Source organism: Miscanthus floridulus, chromosome 1 (assembly GCF_019320115.1).
Source record: "Miscanthus floridulus cultivar M001 chromosome 1, ASM1932011v1, whole genome shotgun sequence".
NCBI classification, from domain to species: domain Eukaryota; kingdom Viridiplantae; phylum Streptophyta; class Magnoliopsida; order Poales; family Poaceae; genus Miscanthus; species Miscanthus floridulus.
Genome location: NC_089580.1, coordinates 102,320,111 through 102,343,159, shown reverse-complemented (window position 1 = coordinate 102,343,159; position 23,049 = coordinate 102,320,111). Strand labels below are relative to the sequence as shown.

At 44.7% G+C, this 23,049-nt stretch overlaps 1 protein-coding gene across 1 annotated transcript; it reads left to right on the top strand.

Annotated features, from left to right (window-relative positions):
- The first annotated feature begins 446 nt into the window (after nt 1–446).
- Nucleotides 447–22,808, top strand: LOC136538178 (pentatricopeptide repeat-containing protein MRL1, chloroplastic-like). Its single transcript, XM_066530162.1, is given in 20 exon segments — nt 447–812; nt 1,052–1,348; nt 1,350–1,734; nt 1,857–2,067; nt 2,190–2,253; nt 3,440–3,584; nt 3,685–3,800; nt 3,878–4,006; nt 4,147–4,338; nt 4,432–4,596; nt 4,693–4,833; nt 5,052–5,151; nt 5,965–6,073; nt 6,150–6,241; nt 7,180–7,270; nt 16,383–16,614; nt 16,696–16,788; nt 21,138–21,186; nt 21,660–21,753; nt 22,319–22,808. Coding segments are annotated over 20 exon segments (3,273 nt in total). The 5' UTR covers nt 447–476; the 3' UTR covers nt 22,551–22,808.
- Nucleotides 22,809–23,049: the final 241 nt, after the last annotated feature.

Below are 23,049 nucleotides of genomic sequence, written 5' to 3'. Positions count from 1 at the left end.
ATGACGTGAAAAATTGTGGTTATAAATCAAGTAGACCCTAAGTCTCGTGGTTATTCTTGGAAGTCTCGAGAAAAAGTGACTCATTGTAACGCATGGACACATTTGCTAGTGTTAACTAAAAATACTATCTCCGTCCGTAAAAAAATGTAATTATAGGAATAGTACTGGTAGTTCAAGTTTGACTAAGTTTACAGTAAATAGTATTAACATTTATGTCTACAAATAATTTATTATAAAGATATTTTCTGTTACTAATCTAATGATATTTATTTTGTGTCGTGAGTGTTAGTATTTTTTTATATAATTTTAGCTAAAATTTAAACCGTTTGACTGCTAAAAATCTCAAAATTCATTCTCCTGTGGACGCAGCTTCCCCTAGTAATTCCACGAGCTTGAGCCATATATACGCTTTACCAACGTTTCATCATCATCATCATCATCCTAAACCTCACTCACTCGGCCACTCCTCCCCGGCAATGGAGGCCTCCGCCTCCTACGCTTCCGCCCCTGCAGCGCTCCTCCCGCTGCTGGCTGCCCCGCCGCGCTTCCTCCACCTCCCTCTTCGCCGTCCCTCTGGCCACCGCCACGGCTTCGCGATTTGGGGTGGGGGTTGCCTTTTGCTCCAGCCGCCGCTGCTGGGACCCGGCTCCCGCGCCCGCTGTAGGACAACCTGCTGCGCGTCAAGCCCCGAGCAGGCGGAAGTGCTGCTCGGCGGGGCCTCGCTCGTTAGCTTGGCGGCGGTTGCTCTCCTCACCGCTCTGCAGCTGATATGGCTGCGGTGGCGCAGTGCGAGGCACGGGGATTTCCCGGAGGTGAGCTTGTAGTAGCGATTTCGTGGATTAATGCTTTTTGCACAATTATTTAGTTAATGTTACATAGTCTGGAGGCAGAGTTGCTTGAATTGATTTTGCAACATAGTGTTTTCTGCCTTTTAAAAACTCTCTCCCTTTCCTTTTTTTTGAGAATTGTGCTAACGGAACACTACATCAGTTTTTGAGCATTGCATTACAGAAACTATTTGCTAACTCGGATCGATCTTCTAATTTCGCAGGTTTTACATGAACATGGCAAAATTAATGTAAATAAGGCCCTTGGTCCATCAAAAGCAATGTGTAACAGTAATTTGGAAGCACAACTAACTCAGGATAGTCACTGGCTTTCAGAGCCTTGTGTTTCTGGAAGAATATCTGTTGATGAAATGCATCCCAAGGCTGGTAACTTTCCCTGTGCAAACACTGTACATAAAGAAACACAGGCTTGTTCTGTAATTACTCCTGGGATATCTCCGGATATACCGTTATATATTTCTAGACCTGAAGAAGTTAGTTGCTCAACTCCAACTGCAAATAGATTCCATAGAAATGGATACAAGTCTTCCTGTGATGCCACATTCTGTATCACAAGGGCAAGATAAATCCAAGTATTTATCTAACAGAACAGGCCGGGTAGCTGGGCTACCATATCAGTTTTTATCCCTTTCAGGACAAAAGAAAGAGGCACAAAATAGTCAAGGTCATAATGATAAGCAAATGGATACCAAGGATGCTTATTTAGTTGGATGCCCTCAGAGTGATCAAGAGGAACATCTTGATTTTACATCCCTTTCATCCTTTGAAAGAGTAGAAGAAGATCATCTTAATTCTGTTCCCCTGGCCAGCTACTGCAATTTACTTGAACCTGGGAAAGTGATCGAATTGACCTACTCTAATGCAGGGAGCTCTTATTTGCCAGCAGGTTTTACTTTTGAATTCATGTATTCTTCTTGGTACTTAGTCTGCTGAAATAATTTATTTATTTTTCATATCTCCTCTGGAATGATTTTGGCCTATTTCCTCTGAAGCATACTCTATATTCAGGATGCTTTGCTCCAGTTGCATGCTTAAGGGAAGTTCCAGTGAGTAAACAAGTGAAAGCTGTGAAGGGCCATGATGGTGGTTGGAACATTTCTAACATGCTAAACAAGGAGAATCCAGATAACTTCGCTCCAGTAAAGAGAGGGGGATCGAAGGGCACAAAGGATACATTAGATTACTTGAGGATATACAATAGTTTCTTAATTGATGGAAGGTAACATATTTTATGGATAATCATTGTGACACTTCTATGCCTGGAGCTCCAGTTAACCCTATGCAGTGTTAATTTCTGATGATGCAAATTTTCTGGTTTAAACATCTATTTGGTATTTTCAGGTTGAAGGACTGCATGGATTTGTTAGAAAGCATGGAACAAAATGGACTGCTTGATATGAAGAAGGTAAATTACCTTTTCTGATAGTTTATTTTTTTATGGGCATGAGTTTTACAATTGGCGAAGGGCGGGTCTGGTGCAAGCGGTAGAGTCTTACCGCCTGTGACCGGAAGGTCCCAGGATCGAGTCGCGGTCTCCTCGCATTGCACAGGCGAGGGTAAGGCTTGCCAACACCCTTCCCTAGACCCTGCACAAAGCGGGAGCTCTCTGCACTGGGTACGCCCTTTTTTAGTTTTACAATTGGCCTTTTGTAACAAATAAAAGTATATATTATCCAATTCTAAGATTCTCTAATTCTTTTTTTTAACATAAGGATTCTCTAATTCTAATCATGCACTATGGAACCGTCTAATGTTCATCCTTCAACTATTGATTCTGGAACAAATAATCCCCTGAACTTAAATCATCTTGATTATGTGACATGGCAACAGGTCAGTTCCAATGGAAGGAACTCAATTCGGAACATGTTTAGAACCACATGCCAGGCTATTTTTCATCTCTTCTCTCTTTCTTGTCTTTTTACCTTCATCTCCTTTTCTCTGTGTGCTTGAGCTGAAGTGTCATTCATGATTGAGCCTTGTCTCAGACTCTCAGTTCTGCCTATTTGGTTGCTGCCAGCTTGCCACTACCTACTGAGTTCAGTGGTGGCAGCTTATTAGGCTCTGGCGAGTGCTATTGTGTTGCTTTCTCTTGAGCGAAGGGTTTGGCCTTGGGGATACCAGGTGCAATGCTTACCATTTGGGATGGGGGCTCAGGTTTGGTGATCTCTGAGAAGCTGGTTAAACCACCGTGCCAGGTTTGGGGAGGTCCTATTCTCGTGAGAAGGAAATAGGAGCTCCAGATCTTCGTTGGGCTGCGTATCTATTTTGTTGGTTCCCAGAATCCATGATCTGGAACATCCCGGTGATGGAGTTTTAATTGCCTTTCATGACGAAGAGGACGAAGATATGATGGAGGTAGGACTAGACATTTGATGCTGACCACTGTCTACCAAGATGCCATGTTCAGCAATTTAGTATTTTAGTGCCTACTAGGACAGTACAACGTCCAAAACTAGGCTCCTTTTTTGTGTTTGTAGGGTGGAGGGGTGTGGGGCTCATGGTCAAAATGACACAACTTCAAAGAGTGGAGGAGATGATTTACTCTTTTTCCTATAAATGTCTTCAAACTTCTAATTTCCATTTGTTTTTAGATACACCATGCCAGCTTTTTCAGTATGTGTAAGAAGGAAAGAGCTGTCTTGGAAGCTCTTCGCTTTTGCAGATTGATTGGCAACCCCAAAATAAGTACCTTCAATATGCTTTTGTCAGTGTGTGCTAGTTCACTAGATTTTGACGGTAACTTCTCTAACCTTGAAGTTTTAGCATTTCTTGTCAAATGTGCCAGAGTTGGCACGGAAGCATGGAACATGACCAAATATTTTTTACCTTTATATAGGAGCGCTCCAAGTTATGGAGCTCCTAAAGGAAGCTGGGCTAAAACCTGATTGTAAACTTTACACAACGCTGATATCAACTTGCGCAAAGTGTGGAAAAGTTGATGCCATGTTTGAGGTAACTAAGCCACATAGTTAGATACAGGTGATTTCCTTTTAAAATTTAGTAATAGACACTCTATATTTATATTTCAGGTATTTCATGAGATGGTCAGTGCTGGTATAGAGCCAAATGTTAACACATACAGTGCATTAATTGATGGCTGTGCTAGAGCTGGGCAAGTGGCTAAAGCATTTGGTGCATATGGGATTATGAGTTCAAAGGTGATACTGTTTTGTCTGATGGATTTGATGTTAGATGTGCTCGCACTTTGGCTATATAAATGTTACTGAAGCTATAGCAGTCTATAACCCTCTATAAGGGTTTCATACTTGTTAAACTTACTGGGTCGTACCTGCAGTAGAAGGTGAAGCCAGATCGAGTTGTCTTCAATGCTTTGATCAGTGCATGTGGTGAATCTGGAGCTGTGGCTCGGGCATTTGATGTTTTATCAGAAATGACAGCACAATCCTCGGAATCTAAAGGATCCAAACCAATCATTCCTGATCATGTTACTGTTGGAGCGCTGATGAAGACATGTATTCAGGCGGGCCAGGTTCTTTACAGATTAAACATTGTTTTGAAAATGCAAAATTGGAAATGTAGTATATGTATCCAAAATCAAGTTGTGTTCATCTTGTTCCTATAGGCTGATAGAGCTCGTGAGGTGTACAAAATGCTTCAGGAGTATAATATAAAGGGTACCCCAGAAGTTTACACAATCGCATTAAGAAGCTGTAGCTTGACTGGTGATTTAGGGTTTGCACTGAAGATATATGAAGATATGAACAAGATTGGAGTAAAACCTGATGAGGTGCTATTTGTTGCTGATAACCTTAAAGTATGAAAAAACTAATGTGCTCCCTTTGTCTTATTTATTTGTTTTTTTTTTTATTTTCGTGAACTACAGATGTTTTTGAGTGCTCTAGTCGATGTAGCTGGCCATGCTAGGAGGGCAGATGCTGCCTTTGAAATAATGAAAGATGCAAGAGCAAAAGGTTTACTTGTTGGAACAATTGCATACAGTTCGTTAATGGGGGCTTGCTGTAATGTAAGTTGTGTATACTGTTGCATGGAAAGCACATCTAGGATTTTAACTGACATGCATGTTGTTCAATAATTCTATATTTTTGTAAGTAATGTATAACTTGCATAGGTAACTCTGTCTTGTTACTTGCATGTTACATTCCTTTTTTCCCCCTTCCTAATTCACTGATATATTACCAATATTCCTTTTAGCACATCATGATTTGAGGACTGCTGTTTCAGGCGGAGGACTGGAAGAAGGCACTGCAGCTATATGAGGAGATCAAGTCTATTAAATTGACCCCATCAGTTTCAATGATGAATGCTTTGATCACCTCTCTGTGTATGTCTAAATTTCTCCTATGTAAACAAATCACCAGGCACTGGTGTGTTGGTTGGGGTTAGCCTAGCCCCTAGCTTGCCTAAGAAAAGGAGTGGCTCCTAAGTTGATTTGACCTCACATAGGCAGTAGCCTAGCTTCTCGCCACTACCTGTTTAGAAGGCCAGCTATACCAAATTTTAAGCATTTATACCTAATCTATCTTTCAGTTATCTAAAAAAGCTGATGTGACAAATTAGTAGAGATATGAAAGTGGCATCACAAACTTACACATTATCTAGTGAAAATTCTCTATACATAACTGCTATAGTCAGCGAGTTTTTTTTTTTGATCGGGTACAACTTTGGACGTACACAACCCACACATTCCACACTCACACCACACGCACACAGAAGCGTGCGTGTCCGTACACACGCAAAGAAGAGATTGGGAGGCGACGTCGCCTCCAGCACCTGAACGCGCACGCATGCGTGTACCCTGAAATTTCTGGAAAATTTCCAGAAAAAGGTGCGATCACCAGGGTTTGAACCTGGTGGGTAGCGTCCCATTGGACAGGCCTACCACTGGACCACAGACCTGTTCGCTATAGTCTGCGAGGGTTTCCCTGACCTAAATGTGGCTTCATTCAAGTTTAAGGATATACTGAGTTAGTTTTCGAGTTCAGTTGTCCGAGTCACAAATTAAGGAGAATCCATGGGATTTACATTGCATGAACACGCATAATGGCTAGTTGTCCTTTTCATTTGAATCTTGTCCTTTATGTGTGCAAATAATGATGTTTCCATGTTTTTTATTGACCATGAAATGAAACTACAGGTGATGGTGATCAGGTCTTAAAGGCTGTTGATATCCTTAATGAGATGAACAGATTAGGGGTCCATCCAAATGAGATAACGTACTCAGTCTTATTTGTTGCTTGCGAAAGGTAATAATTCTGAGCATGAACTTCACCTTTCAATTTAATTTATTGTGTTCTTCAGATACTAACAGCTGACATGTAGAAATGGTGAAGCACAACTAGGTTTGGATTTGTTTGAACAATTAAAAATGGATGGCATTGGCATCAATCCCACCATTATTGGTTCTCTTACTGGTAAGGTTGTTTCCCCACCTTTTGATGTTATATTATAGGAGAACTTGCATTTTTTTTTGTTTCTTCAACCTACTTATTTGCCCTTTTTATTTTGTGTCCGTCTACTGGGAGTCTTTTTATTTGTTGTGCTCAAGGATTTTATGGCGTAGCCTAGTTGTCAGGCATCCAAGTGCTAATAAAACCTGGGCGTCCCCGTTGCCATGACAAAAAATCAGCAAAATGCGAGAGGAGGGAAGGCGGAAGAGATAGGGGATGAACTGGAGGAGGACTGGGAAGGCCAAGCACTCTTCTCTTCTCCCATCCCCATTGACTCCAGATGCTATGGCCATCGCAAACTTCTGCAACCTCGGACATCTGGGAGGTGCAGCAGCCAGCAGCAGTCAGAAGCTCTTGATCTGTGATCTGCAGACGATTGCAGGGGATCTGGAAGTGGGGCGGCACCAGGAGTGAGCAAAGGGAGGGGGAGAGCCGGAGAGGTAGGATTAGAGGGAATTGTTGTGTGCGGCAGCAGTGCATAAGAACTGGAGAAGGAGGGATGGAGGTAGAGTCACGCAGAGAGGGGCAGTGGCTGTGGTGCTGGAATGCTTGTTGATGATTTGGAGAGGGCTACGGGTAACAGATAGGTCAGACAACATGCCAGGAAAGATATATGGGCTGGCTGGTGGACTGGGCCTTTCTTAGTGTCTTGTCCTTCTTTTCTTTTCTTTTTTCTTTTTTCTTTTCCTTTTTTCCTTCCTCCATGCTGCTGCTCTGAAGTTTCTTATAATCATATGACGTTGCCTTGCCTCACTTTATGATCGACGCGTCACCTAGGTGATTGGAAATGGGTGGTTCTCCATGTCTCACCTTACCGCCTTAAGAACCTTGGTTCTGCTGCTATATTTGAAATTGAACTACTCTTGTCTTTCGGTCTTCCTACTGACATGACTTCTCTTCAGGTTTGTGTCTTCAAATGTTCGACAATGATTTCTCACTTGGAAATATTATTGTCAACTTCAGCTCAGGGAAACCACAGATTGACAACAAATGGTATGCTTCTCACGGTCTCGTTAGACCGTCTTATAGTCTCTAATATGTATTCAGAACCTAATGCTTGGTTCAGTTGTTTAGATTACCGCTTAAACTAAATTGACATGGAACAACCATACATAGTTGACAGAGCCTTTACATAGTAGATGAAAACTTGTTTTACTTTCTCAAATATTTTTTTTTGCTGTAAAACAAGTTCTGGTTGGCCTTTGCAGCTAGTCTAGGATGAGGTCCATGATGTTGAGGAGTATATAGGCTATGCTGGAGCAAACTAAAAAGGTTTCAGCAACCAGGAAGCCATGTTGATATGCGATCAAGTGTAGTTACCACTAGATGTGTAGTGCAATGTGATTTTCGAGTAGCCTAGTCCTTAAAAATGGGCCGCAGTCAATTGTCATCCCTCATGAATGTCATGCATCATCCTCAATCAGCATGGCAGCAGCAAAAACCACACCTTTACATTGTTAAGAGTATATGGGAAATCTCCATGTGGTAGATTAAGATTGACTGTAATCAAGCAGTAGAATCATTCACTCATCTACATTAAACATTCTAGTCTTTCTACATACATGAATGTCATATGAATCAATCATCCTTTTAAGGGTGTTATAGTCATTATACTAGTCTAGGGTCTCCATTTGGGGCTGTTCAATACAACTGACTTTTCATCCATTCCTCCTCTTCTCGTATTCTATCATGGTATCAAGAGCTTTGGTTCTTCTCTAGGTCCAAGAAAATCTTCTGTTGTGCTGCCACTGGGATGATCGAACTGATGAACTCCACTCCTAGGGACAGCAACAAACCCAGCCCAACCCAACCCTTTCCATTTCTGTTCCTGTTTGTGTAGCAGCAGCAAGAGATCCTCCCCGTGCTCAACGTTGTCCTCGATTCGTCGCCCCCAAGCTCAGGGCGAACGCTGTCAGGCATTGATCCATCATCCTTGGGAGCAGGTCTGTCGCTGTCGGGCATTAATCGAACTCCACATTCATTCTCCCTTGTGCTCTATCTCGCCACTAGTGACGTTTGGACCAGAGAGGGCCTTGGTCACGCCTAAGCTAGACAAATTCTTAATGGAGTGCTTAATTTCATTCTAAGTGCTAATAAAATACTAATCTGGCCCCCTCTACTTCCATTTCATGAAGTATTGGCCCCCTCTCTTCTGTCCAAGCTCTGTGGTGCAGCACACTATTTTGGAGGAACAACTCGAAGGTGCTGTTGTGTAGAATTAGCACAATATGTTGAAGGAACAGCTTCAACGTGCTAATAAACAAAGCCCTTAGGGCAGTCTGAATCCATGGACAGCAAGAACTGAATCCAAAGCTCAAAGAAGAGATCTAGTCCAAGATTTACAATAGAAACAACAAGTTATATTTCATATGGTAAAGAGTACATAAGTCATGGTTACAAAACTAGAGGTTATAGGCCTCTATTTATAGACTCCAAACCTTACACAACTCATATACAACTAATATGACAACTAGACAACTCATATTAGACAACCCAAGGAGAAAGATTAGCGGACTTGGGTGGACGCAACGGGGAAACAGATACTCTGGAACAACTCATGTGTATCTCATAGACAACTAAGATTCAAGATGTTTCTTGATCAAACTAGTAATATAGTAGTAAAAACCAATTTTGTCTCTATTGCGTCAAGTGGATTGAGACGAAGTGATATTTCTATAGTGCTAAAGTTCAAATTGACTTCTTGTTCTTAGAAGCAAAATAAGTTTTCTCTTCTAACTCTTGATGTCAAAATCTGGTTTGAGTCTTGGTACTTGAATGTTGATGAATCATCTAATTTATGTCCCTCATCACTCCGCCACTGTTGCCACCTTCGCACCCCTTGTGGGCATCTGCTCTCACCAGTGCCAGATCTGCGCCTCCCTGAGAACGCACCCGCCCGTGGCCACCATGCTCGCCCTCGTCCGTGGCACCTGCCATGCTGGTCTCACAAGCGCAGGGCCTTTCACCTCCACACACGGCCCATCTCTAGCATCGACCACCCCAGTGGCTATCCGGGTGAGCAGCCACGCCGGTCCTGCGTGCACCTGGCCTTGTGCTGCGCCTCTCTATGAGGGAGCCGCTGGCCGTGGCTCACCATCCACTAACGATGTTGTGGCCGGAGCAGCTCGCCCTCAGCTCCATGGTCTCCTGCCGCCAGTGCCACACTGCGGCCCTGCGTGCTGTGTCTCCTCTCAGCTCCAGCTTTGTGACCTCATCGAGTTCAACCTTCTGCTGCACTCCTGTAGTCCTCTTCCGTTGTTTCCACATCCTCTGCACGCAACGCCGCCACCACATTCTGTGAGCTGCCCCCCCCCCCCCCCCCCCCCCCATTTGTGAAGGTATGCATGTGAGGCTGCAGCTTTCTTTTTGGGGCTGATGGGGTCTGCTCCGGGCCACATATGGGCCTGCACATATCCTTGGACTCATGTTCCTTACTGTCTTTGCTAGGGACTAGTGCTTATTCATTGCTGCAGTGACCAGTCCTTATTCATTGTGCAGTGCCGCTCTTCCATTTGGGCTAGTTAGGCCATGATTTGAATTCAGCCTGCGTTTTGGAACATGCGTACTGGCTGGTTGCTTGTTGCTCCAGAGTATCTGTTTCCCCATTGCGTCCACCCAAGTCCGCTAATCTTTCTCCTTGAACTTGTCTCTACCATTTGAGTCCACAAAACTTCACACAGCGGAATGCTGCTTTTCCTTTGTGGTTGACCATTCCCATTTGACTTATCACCTTCGTGTCATTGTCGATGCGGCTCTCCCTTTTTAGTCCTCTTGTAGCGTTTGACTGCTACTATTGCTTCAATTGAGCGGCCTAGACCTGTGTGGATGTGTGTGGCACTGACCCTGTCTGAATCTGTGTGGCTTAGATTTGTATGGATGTGTGTGGCAATGACCCCATCTGGATCTGAGCGGCATTGCATGTCCGCTTGAACCTTGCTACTCTTTGTCGCCTCCTCTGCGAGCTCGTGACTCTTGACTAAATGCACGCCCGTCGTCATGACTCTATCCTTGTGTTTCTATTTGCAGCTCCTTGGCTTGGCAAGGTTTTTTATGACTTACTCAACATATCAGAGACTCGAATTTGGATGTATCACTTATATTAGTGTTGTAATGCGTCTTAAGTCTAGTGCTTAGTGTTCTCTCTTTCAGATGCAACACAATTGCATATACCTTGCATTTGAGAGGGGGGGGGGGGGGGGGGGGGGGGGGGGGGTTAACGGTATTATAGTCATTGTGCTAATCTAGGATTTGGGTCTAAGAGAAGATCTAAAGAGAGGAGAAAAGCTGCACGTTTGTCATCTCTCATTCTAAAATCTTGAAGTTTGGCCTCTTCACAGAAGAGGTTTTTCCAAGAAGAGAAAGAAGGCCGGCCTCTATCAAAAATGAAGTTGTTTCTCTGCTTCCAGATATGCCAGGCAGCAATGGTGAAGGTCTCCATGAAGAAGGAATTTTGGTGTTGCTGTTTTGACTGTATTATCATTTGAAAGAATTCACTCTTCTTATTCTAACACATCCTTCCTCAGACATGGAGTTTATCGTTGTTTATTGGATCATAGTTTTTGAACAAATTCGTGTGAAAGGGATCTGTATAGATGTATCTATAATTATTAGGGATATGTATAGTCTAGAGATATGTATGTACTTGTACTCCAAGTTGTATCTTGACTATATATATGAAAGTCACCCCTCCCATAACGGGTGCGAGGTGTTCCCTAATTCTTTGGTATCGAGAGCTCGGGTTCCCTTCTGGCCTCTGCCCTAGCTTCCCTCCCGTGCGTCCCTGCTCGCAATCTTCCGCACGTGCGAACCCCCGTGCGTCCACTGGCCGCCTCCGTGTGACGCGCTCTGCTCGCGCACTCGCCCCCACCTCCGCGCTTCTCAAGCAGCGCACGTCTTCTCTCCTGCGGGCGAGGCCTCCTTTGCTCCCATGAGTGGCCCTCGCCCACCTCCTCTGCTCCCATGCCGCCTCTGTGGCCTCCCACGCGCGCCTCCGCCACGCCGCGTGCGTCTTCCGCGTGTGTGCCTTTGCTCTACCTGCTCTGCTTCTACGTGCGTGCCTGCCTATTAGCCGTGATGTCGACCTCTTCTACGACTTGATCTGCTACCAGCAGCGCCATGGGCAACCTTCCCACCAGGCCGATCGTCGCTCCCTATGCAACGATCGCAGTCTGCTCTCACGTCCCTGTCGTCCTTGAGCTAAAACATCCAAACTTCCACAAGTGGGTGCCCTTCTTCAAGTTCCTGCTGGGGAAGTTTGGCCTTCACGGCCACATAGTCGGGACTATTCCGGCTAATCGCAATGATCCCCCAGGGGTCATGGACGATGCATGTGTCCACAATTGGCTCCTCGGGTCCATCACCCTCGACGTCCAGGACCTCCCCATGGATGGCAACCAGTCGTCATGCAAACTCTAGGTTTGTAACACCCCGTGTTCAAATTTTGCTTATAGGTCTAGCTCCGCATATGGAATGGGCCTACATACGCATAGTACCTCTCTTACACTTTCGTTCTTGCTTTGTGTAAAAGGGTTAACTTGAAGGTCCTACGTTCCTAAACTTCAAAGGTGGTACTAAACTCACCAACCACACATGTTCCACATGTGCCTCATGAGCCAACTTTACAACTACTGCAGGCTTTAACGGGTTGGGGTGTTACATTCACCCCCCTTAAGGGCGGACGCCCTCGACGGCACATCACATACGCAGCAGATGTCCAAGACCACCACTTGGTACCGTCTGTAACACCCCGCGTCCAAAATCTGCTTATATGGTCTAGTTTCGCACGTGGAACGGGCCTGCATACGTGTAACACCTTTCTTACACTTTCGTCCTCGCTTCGTGTAAAAGAGTTAACCCGGAGGTGCTACATTTGTAGCGACAAGGATTATAATCTGGCCCTCACCCTCCTAAACTTTTAAGTTGGTACTAAACTCACCAATCACAGCCGCACATGTGCCACATCGGCCACCTTCACAACTACTATAGGCTTCTAATGGGCTGCATTGTTATAGGGTCCATTGAGGGCCTCTTTCTAGCCAACAAGGAGCCCCGTGCCATCTTCCTGCATGAGCAGTTTCTATGAGGCAAGGGGATCTCTCCATCAACGAGTACTGCCAACGCATGAAGACCGTCGCTAATGCCCTGAGTGATGTCGGCCAAGCAATCTCGCTATCCTAGCTGGTCCTCAATCTCCTCCGTGGCCTCAACCTGCACTTCTCTAGCATGGCGAACAACATCGCCGACACTACTCTGCTGCCTGACTTAAACACCACTCCCCAGAAGCTTGTCCTCAAGGAACTTTTCCTAGCTAATGAAGGCAAAGTTTCCTGTGAGTCCACACTCCTCGTCGCCAGCTTGTCTCTCTGTGGCATATCATGTCGCGGGGCCTCTGCTCATAGCATAGGGGCAGAGCACCCGCCATCATCGTAGCAGCGATGGGGGCGGCGGAAGAAACTCCAACCACAACAACAAGAAAGGTGGGGGTCGGTAGCAACACCAGCAGCGAGGAGGACTGCGCGCTCCTCCCCAGGCCGGTCAATGGTTCCGCCCTCCTCAACAAGAGCCATAGCGGCGTGGATAGGGACTGCGTGGGGCATCTCCGCAGCCACACTCGGCATTCGCTCCAGCTGATCCGACCACAGTTTACTCTTCAGTCGGGTCCTCAAGCTGGTGGCTGGAACGAGGCGGTCTCATCACCGCCTTGAACCAGATGGCACTTCAGGGTACTAGTCCCTGGTTCCTGGACACCGGTGCCACATCTCACATGGCTTCTTCGGATGGTATATTACTCACCCGCCTTCCTCCTCCATCTATCACTGTGGGCAAAGGTCATTCTATACATGTTGTTAGTCGTGGTACTTCCATGCTTCCTACAACGGACACCTTCTATCTCAATAATGTTCTGATTGCTCCTGACATTGTGCGCAATCTTCTTTCTATTCATCCATTTACATGTGATAATCATTGTTCTATCGAATTTGACAACCTTGGTTTTCTGTTAAGGATCCATGGACGGGACACATGATTCTTCACTGCAATGGCGACCTCTACACTATACCATCCACTTCGTCCTCCACCACTGCTAGCTGCAACCTTGCCGTCTCGTCTACCCTATGGCATCATCGTCTTGGTCATCCAGTCGACTCCGTTGTCACTTCTCTTAAAACATGCCAGTTATCACGTTTAATAAAGCTGCATGCTTCTTGTGTCATGCCTGCCAATTAGGCAAACACACGCGCTTGCCCTTTGCTAGCTCAGTTTCCATTATATCAGAACCTTTTGCTCTAGTTGATTGTGATGTGTGGACATCTCCAGTCCTTAGCACTCAGGTTATAAATATTATTTGGTCATTTTTGCTGGACCTTTCTATTGCATCAAAAATCCAAAGTCTATGGTCATTTTGTTGATTTTGTTGCTTATGTTCAGACTCAGTTTGGTTTTGTTCCCAAGTGCTTTTAGGCCGACAATGGCATTGAGTTCGTTAATAATTCCATGTCTAGCTTCTTGTCTTGTCGTGGCATTTTGCTTTGCCTTTCTTGCTCCTATACTTCTCAGCATATGGCAAAACTGAGTGTATGCTTCGCACCATCAACAACACCAACCGTACCCTCCTCCCTCCTTCCATGCCGCTGGCTTACTGGGCCAAGGCGCTTGCTACATCCACTTATGTGCTTAACCGGCGCCCTTCCTCTTCTGTTGGCAACAAACTGCCGTACCAGTTTCTTCATCGCTCTTTACCTGAGTACTCCCACCTTCGCGTGTTTGGCTGTCTGTGTTACCCTAACCTTAGTGCCACAACTCCCCACAAACTAGTGCCTCGTTCCGCACCTTGCCTATTTCTCGGGTATCCCTCTTCCAACAACAGTTACCGGTGCCTCGATATCTCTACGAGGCGTGTGATCATCTCACGACATGTCGTGTTCATCGAGTCAGTGTTTTCGTTCACTACCGCACCATATGGTGCGTCTTGACTTGACTTTTTGTTGCAGGATGCTTCTGCTGTGTCGGTTGCTCCACCTTTGGGAGTAGAGTAGCCACCCTCTTCTTCGGTTGTTTCCTTGTCTTCGGATGTCGAGCAGCCGTTGCTCGACGACCTGGCCATCATCATGGCCGCCCCTGTTGTTCAGCCTGCTGGACATCTCGCCCCGACCTGCGCCATCCACTGGAACCGGTGCGCCTGACGTCTCCTCCTACAGCCGACGATTGCTGCTTCGGCAAGGTGTACCAGCGTTGCCTGCCCCAGCAGTCTTCTCCAACAGACCGGCTGGGGCTGGTTCTTCTTCAGCTGCATGCTTGGGAGCCTCCTTGCACTAGCCCCACTACCAGAGCTTCGCCAGCGACTTGAGAGCCGACTGGAGAAGGCCGACAGCTCCGTTCAGCTAATTGCCTGTCTCCGCTGGCTCGTCTTGTTCACGCGCCCCAGCTAGCCCCCATTGTTGGCCCGGTCGCCCTAGGACAAGTGTCGTCCAGCCACCCACTCCAGAGCGGTGACCTATGCAGAGCATCCTCGAACCCCATCTTTGATCGGATGACTCGGTTACAAATGGGGGTAGCGCCGCCTGTCAACTACTAGAATCTCTCTGCTATGTTGACTTTGCCACTACCAACTAACTACCGCAGCCCGCTGGCTGATCCCAACTGGTGTGATGCCATGGCAGACGAGTACCCGACGCTCATCGACAACGGCACCTGGCGCCTCATACCTCGGCCCCTCAGCACCAACATCGTGACGGGAGTTCCACTTCGATGGCTCTCTTGCCACAACATGGCTTGATGGGTTGTTCAAGGCTTCTCTCAGCAGCACGACCGTCGACTACGACGAGACCTTCAGTCTAGTTGTCAAGCCGGACACCATTCGTGCTAGCCAACTACATCTGCAAGCATGGCTTCTCCACGGTGAAGTCCGACACGTCTCTCTATTTATAAAGATCGAGATGATGTTGCCAATCTACTCATCGATGACATTGTACCGACGATATCCTCTATTGCTCTAATGTGGTGCATCACCGGTCATCTTAGCTCTGAGTTCGCCATGACATACCTTGGCACTCTCCACTTTCTCGACATCTCCGTCACGCGCTCCGCCGATGGCTTGCTCCTATCGCAGCAACAGTATGCCATCGATCTACTCCAATGGGCCGGCATGGCTGAGTGTCACCGCACAGCGACTCCGGTTGACTCCCGGTCCAAGCTGTCTGCGCTACTGAAGGCGACCCCGTTGCTGACCCTTCAGAGTAGCGGAGTCTGGCTGGTGCTCTGTGGTACCTCACGCTGACTCGGACTGACCTCGCCTACGCTGTTCAGCAAGTTTGCCTCTTCATGCAAGACCCACGAGAGCCACATCGCCATTCAGCAAGTCTGCCTCTTCATGCACGACCCACGAGAGCCACATCTTGCCCTGATCAAGCGCATTCTACGCTATGTGAAGGGCACCCTCGACGCTGGTCTCCACCTAGGCACTGGTGGTGTGTCATCCATCACTGCCTACTCCAACGCCGACTGGGTTAGGTTGCCCAGACTCCTGGTTCTACTTCGGGCTTCTGCATCTTCCTGGTTCTACTTCGGGCTTCTGCATCTCCCTCGGCGACAACTTGGTCTCCTGGTCTTCAAAGTGGCAGACTACAATGTCCCGTCCCAGTGTAGAGGCTGAGTATTGGGCTGTTGCATATGCAGTTGCCGAGTGCTGCTGGCTGCGACAGTTGCATCAGGAGTTTCACGTCCCGATTCCTTCAGCAACGGTTGTCCGCCAATCCGGTTCATCATCATCACACGAAGCACATTGAGACTGACATCCACTTCGTCTATGTTCGAGTGCTACATGTCCCCTCTGCACATCAGTTCATGGACATCATGACTAAGGGACTACGTGTACAGTTGTTTAGTGGCTGTGACTGTGGGTGCCTATTAGGGATATGCATAGACTAGAGATATGTATGTACTTTACTTGTACTCCAAGTTGTATCTTGACTATATATATGGAAGTCACCCCTCCCTTAACTGGTGTGAGGTGTTCCTTAATTCTCTACAATAATTACTTTACAATGTTCTTCGTTATATAAAAAAACTTTACAATGTTCTTTCTAAGTCATATTTGTATTTTCTGTAGGACTTCCTCAGCAGTTATGGTGTATCGCGAGGCAGTTTCAGCTGGGCTACTACCCTCAAGTGATGTTTTATCTCAAGTGTTGGGGTGCCTTAGGCTTCCTCATGGCTCTTCTCTGAAGAGTAGTTTCATTGAAAACATGGGGATAAGTTGTGATATTCCACAACACCCAAATATAAATTCACTTTTCGAAGGATTCGGTGAATATGACATTCGAGCTTTTTCTATACTGGAGGTAATTATGCTATCTTTAATTAAAAATGGCTCTGTTTCAACATATGCAGGTTAATGAAAGTCGCATGGCTTCTTGTCACAGGAGGCTGCTTCATTAGGAGCAGTTGGAAGTATTTCCATGAAAGAGACCCGAATTCTTATTGATGCTAGAAAGTTAAAGATCTACACAGCCGAGGTACTATTGCTGATTGGAACATGCCACATAAGCGAACTGTATCTGAATGCAATTCAAGGACACATGGATGTGTCCTTTTTCTTGTTTCTGTATTTTAGGATATTTTTTTTGAGTTGGAGTGATTATGGTGGGGGCGCAGGGTGGGGAGCAGTTGGGAAGTGATTCTGGTGGTGATCAAATATGAGCAGGTCTATTTAGCTCCCAGCTAGGGATGAAAATGGTTGGAAACTGTATACAGAATCGAGACTTCCTGTTTCTATCAAAATAACTAATGGAAAACACTCAAAAAATAGTTGTGCTAAAATAAAAAAATGTCAATTTTCATCAACAACAACAACAATAACAAAGCCTTTAAGTCCCAAACAAGTTGGGGTAGGCTAGAGTTGAAACCTAGCAGAAGCAATCAAGGTTCAGGCATGTGAATAGCTGTCTTCCAAGCACTCCTATCTAAGGCTAAGTCTTTGGATATATTCTATCCTTTCAAGTCTCCTTTTATTGCCTCTACCCAAGTCAACTTCGGTCTTCCTCTGTCTCTCTTCACGTTATTATCCTGGCCTAGGATTCCACTACGCACCGGTGCCTCTAGAGGTCTCCGTTGGACATGTCCAAACCATCTCAACCGGTGTTGGACAAGCTTCTCTTCAATTGGTGCTACCCCTAATCTATTACGTATATCATCGTTCCGAACTCGATCCCTTCTTGTATGACCGCAAATCCAACGCAACATACGCATTTCCGCGACACTTATTTGTTGAACATGTCGTCTTTTCGTAGGCCAACATTCTACACCATACAACATAGCAGGTCTAATCGCCGTCCTATAAAACTTGCCTTTTAACTTCTGTGGTACCCTTTTGTCACATAGGACACCAGATGTTTGCCGCCATTTCATCCATCCTGCTTTGATTCTATGGCTAACATCTTCATCAATATCCCCGTCTCTCTATAGCATTGATCCTAAATATCGAAAGGTATCCTTCCTAGGCACTACTTGACCTTCCAAACTAATATCTTCCTCCTCCCGAATAGAAGTGCCGAAGTCACATCTCTTATACTCAGTTTTAGTTCTACTGAGTCTAAAACCTTTGGACTCCAAAGTCTCCCGCCATAACTCTAGTTTCTGATTCACTCATGTTCGGTTTTCATCAACTAGCACTACATCGTCCGCGAAAAGCATACACCAAGGGATGTCGCCTTGTATGTCCCTTGTGACCTCATCCATTACTAAGGCAAACAAATAAGGGCTCAAAGCTGACCCTTGATGTAGTCCTATCCTAATCGGGAAGTCATCCGTGTCTCCATCACTTGTTCGAACTCTAGTCACAACATTGTTGTACATGTCCTTAATGAGCCCGACGTACTTCGTTGGGACTTTATGTTTGTCCAAAGCCCACCACATAACATTCCTTGGTATTTTATCATAAGCCTTCTCCAAGGTCAATAAAAACCATGTGTAGGTCCTTCTTCTCCCTATACCGCTCCATAACTTGTCTTATTAAGAAAATGGCTTCCATGGTTGACCTTCCGGGCATGAAACCAAATTGGTTCATAGAGACCCGCGTTATTGCTCTCAAGCGATGCTTGATAACTCTCTCCCATAGCTTCATAGTATGACTCATCAACTTAATTCCCCGGTAATTAATACAACTTTGAATATCCCCTTTATTCTTGTAGATCGGTACCAATATACTTCTCCTCCACTCATCAGGCATCTTGTTCGATCGAAAAATATGGTTGAACAGCTTGGTTAGCCATACTATAGCTATGTCCCCGAGACATCTCCACACCTCGATTGGGATACCATCTGGTCCCATCGTCTTACCTCATTTCATCCTTTTCAACGCCTCTTTGACCTCAGATTCTTGGATTCTCCGCACAAAGCGCCTATTGGTGTCATCAAAAGAGTCATCCAACTGAAAGGTTGTGTCCGTATTCTCACCATTGAATAATTTGTCAAAATACTCTTGCCATCGATGTCGGATCTCATCCTCCTTCACCAAGAGATGCTCCCTTTCATCCTTAATGCACTTAACTTGGTTGAAGTCCCATGTCTTTCTCTCACGAACTCTAGCCATCCTATAAATGTCCTTCTCTCCTTCCTTTGTACTCAAACGTTGGTAAAGATCCTCGTACGCTCTACCATTTGCCACACTTACAGCTCGCTTTGCAGTCTTCTTTGCCACCTTATACTTCTCTATGTTGTCCACACTCCTGTCATGGTACAAGCGTCTATAACACTCTTTCTTCTCCTAAATAGCCCTTTGGACTTCCTCGTTCCACCACCAAGTATCTTTAGCCTCGCCTCCACTTTCTTTGGTTACTCCACACACCTCTGAGGCCACATTCCGAATGTTGGTTGCCATCTTCTCCCACATGTTGTTTATGTCTTCTTCTTCCTTTCAAGAACCCTCTTTGATAACCATTTTCCTGAATACCTCTGACGTCTCCCCTTTTAGTTTTCACCATTTTATTCTTTCAATCTTAGCTTGTTTATCCCTACGGGCACGCACCTGAAAACGAAAGTCTGCCACCAAAAGCTTATGTTGAGAAACAACACACTCCCCTAGTATCACCTTGCAACCCAAGCATGCTCGTTTGTCCTTTCTTCTTGTGAGGACAAAGTCAATCTGGCTAGAGTGTTGTCCGCTACTGAAGGTCACTAGATGAGATTCTCTCTTTCTAAAGAAAGTATTGGCTATCATCAGGTCAAAAGCTACCGCGAAGTCTAGAACTTTCTCCCCCTCCTGATTCCTACTACCATACCCAAAACCTCTATGAACTGCCTCGAAACCTGCGCTTGTAGTACCTACATGCTCATTAAGATCTCCTCCTATAAAAAGCTTCTCACTACTGGGTACAGCTCTAATCAGGCTATCTAAGTCTTCCCAGAACTGTCTCTTAGCACTCTCGTCGAGGCCTACTTGGGGGGCATACGTACTAATTACGTTCAAGACCATATCACTAATGACAAGCTTGACTAAGATAATACTATCTTCTTGCCTTCTCACTCCCACCACACTATTCTTAAGGCTCTTATCAATCAAAACTCCTACTCCATTTCTATTCGCAACTGTACCTGTATACCAAAGATTGAAACATGTATTGTCCACCTCCTTCGCCTTCTAACCCTTCCATTTAGTCTCTTGAATGCATAATATATTTACACGCCTCCTAGTCGCGGTATCAACTAATTCTCTTAACTTACCTGTAAGCGACCCTACATTCTAACTGCCTAAACGGATCCTAGTTGGTTCGACTAGCTTCCTTACCCTTCGCACTCGTCGAATCAGATGTGAAGACCCTTGCTCATTTTTCACTACACCCGGGCGCCGATGTAGCGCGCCACTAAGGATGTGACGACCCGATCCTTGATCACTTGACACCGTGCCCAGATCGCGACACGGCGTGTCACGGGGGTGACGACCCGGCCCTTGCTCATTTAACACCATACCCGGGTTCCGATATGGCGCGTCGCTAAGAGGGTTACGCCCCAACGATTTTCTTTCGGGTTTCATCTCCATTAGAATGGCTAGATTTAACGTTGGCTCGCCACGCCTAACACAACCCTCCTCCTTTACCAGGGCTTGGGACCTGCTATGTTGAGACAACATAGACGGAGTTAAAAAAAAATGTCAACTTTCATCTTTTGATAAAAACAGAAACGGTCAGTAAATGGTATCATAATACTAGAAAACGGTATCAGATTTTCTCGTACCGCTTTCACCCCTTAGCTCGCAGTGTAAATGGAGAAGCAATTCATGTCACATCCCAACCAGAATCTAGTTGTGCTTTACTCGTTTTGCTGCCTAGGAGTAATTTTCAATACAAATTGAGAGCTGGGAGTGTTCTCAAACAGCTCCTTAGATGTTAGCTTACTGTAGGTTCACTTTTAGATTTTTCTTTGTGGTGATTTCTGCTGTACTGGTCATGCCCGTTGCCTAGACCCCTCTTCTAGCCACGTCATCAAAAGTTTGTAGCCATTAGATCAACACAAGTTGCTTTAATCTAACCGTGATTTCCTATGGCCTCCTGCGAGTCGTCTTTCACAACAATCTGGTATTTTTCATGTTATTTATTTCAGAATTTTCTCATCAAGAGTTTATAAAAACAGTGATATTCAGGAATCTAAAATATAAAAGCAAGCCCCTGTATTAAAATTATGGATCTGTTGCTGCTGATGGCATGGACATTTGGCTAAAGTTTCTGGACCAATCACGTAGAGGACAGAAGTACAAGTGTTTGTTTTTTCCAGTTTTGAGTATGTGGTATGGACTTGTGTTGTTGCTGGGGTTGAGGCAGTTTATGCAGCTGATAGCATGTCTTATGTATATATATTTTTTATTTTGCAGGTATCTCTTCTTAGAACATTAAGATCTTTGAAGCATCGACTGGCTGCAGGTGAATGCTAGATTATTAAAAAAAAAATCAAATAGTGTGTTTATGCTACTATTTTCTAGTGAATCAAGAAAACAAAGTATTCATGCTTTGCACCACTGACATTGGACAAATGGTGCGAAACAATAAATATGGAGGGCCAATGGATTATTTGTGCTCCTGTGAATTTTGTTTAGATTGTAAACTATATAAATATAGATTATTGGCCATTTCCTGATAAGGCGAGCAGACAAATATAATCTGGATATTTTTTATGAGTATAACTACTGACTGTTATTTCGGTCAATTGAATTATCCGAACACAGTAGACACGGTTTTTAGTCACATGTGCATGGTTCTATGATTTCTTGTAACTAACTAAATGGTTATCCTATGATTTCCTCACAGGCTATAACACCATTAAGAAAATGGAGAATTTTGTACTCATGTATGATATTACATTAGTTTTTCTGTTCTAATGTTTCTTAGTGATGCAGGTTCAAGGTTACCAAACGTGACAATCTTGTTACCCACAGAAAAGAAACAAGTTGACATTGATGAAAAGGAGAAAACACTTAAACTTGCTGGAAGGTGAAATTGTATCCATTATTATATGGATACTTGTACTATACATATTTATATTTTGTGGCTTAACTTTTGCAAATTAATCCTGGTTTAATTTTTTTTAAACAATAGAGTAAAATTCACAAGCAGTTCCTAAACTTGCATGATGGTGTCATCCAGGTCTCAAACTCTCGAATTTTATATTTGATCTCCCATGTTTTTATGATGGCGTCGTCTGAGTTCCTAACTCTCAAACTTTGATATGTAGATCTACAAACTTGTATGGTGGTGTCATCTCTGTCCCTAAACTTATGAACTTGTTTTTGGCGTTAGGATTGGTCCAAATGTGCTTTGACTTGCTATATGTGCTGATGTGGCATATAGTCAGAGCCCGTTTGTACCAATAACTAGATGACACTGGTGTATAAGTTCAAAGTCCTAAATATCAAAATTCGAGTCTGGGATCTAGATGACTTTGGCGTATAAGTTTAGGGAACACTCTGTGAATTTTACTGAAAACAATATATCTCAGTTATTCATTTAAATAACCTGATAGCATTTTGAAGAGATTGATTTGGATTACATTGTGCAGAATTGGTCAAGCAGTTGGCTCTCTCCTGAGGCGATTAGGAATTTCATACCAGGGGGAGGAGTCTCATGGGAGGATGAGGATCAATGGCCTCACGTTAAGGAGGTGGTTCAATCCAAAACTGAATAGCAAATCCTCTGCTGCCGCGCCAGCTGACTTGCTTCCACTACCTTCGCGGTTAGCCAAAGGAATTGCTGGTCAGCAACGCGACATTAGAAACCTTTCACTCGAGTAGTGTAGACTAGTACTGCACGGCTATCCTGCAGCAACCGATCTCAGTAACCCGTGTGATAAGAAGCGTAGTATAGTAAGATGTGTCAGGAGTTTTTTTTGGTTTGATAGTGGATGTGCGAAGAGTTTGTTCGGTAGAAGGGAATACATAATCCATCAATCTGTAAATGTATTATTCAAAAGAAAGATATACACGATACATCAAACTTTTGTAATCATGTCACGTAATAAGATTTTTTCCCCTGAACATAATATACGTATATACAGTTACATATTTGTACGCACGCTCATCCTTATATGCATCTTTGATTAGCTATGCTAAATCTTCAGATTGATAAGTCACCACAAGTGTCTCAATATTTATGAGCAAGCTGCGTACCACTAAATGAATAACATTGTTTCTTTGTGAAATAAAGTTAGGAAAATGCTAACATTTATGACAAGTTAAAGTTTAGATTTATTGTGGACATGTTTCATCACAAGAAAAACCAATCAACTGAGTT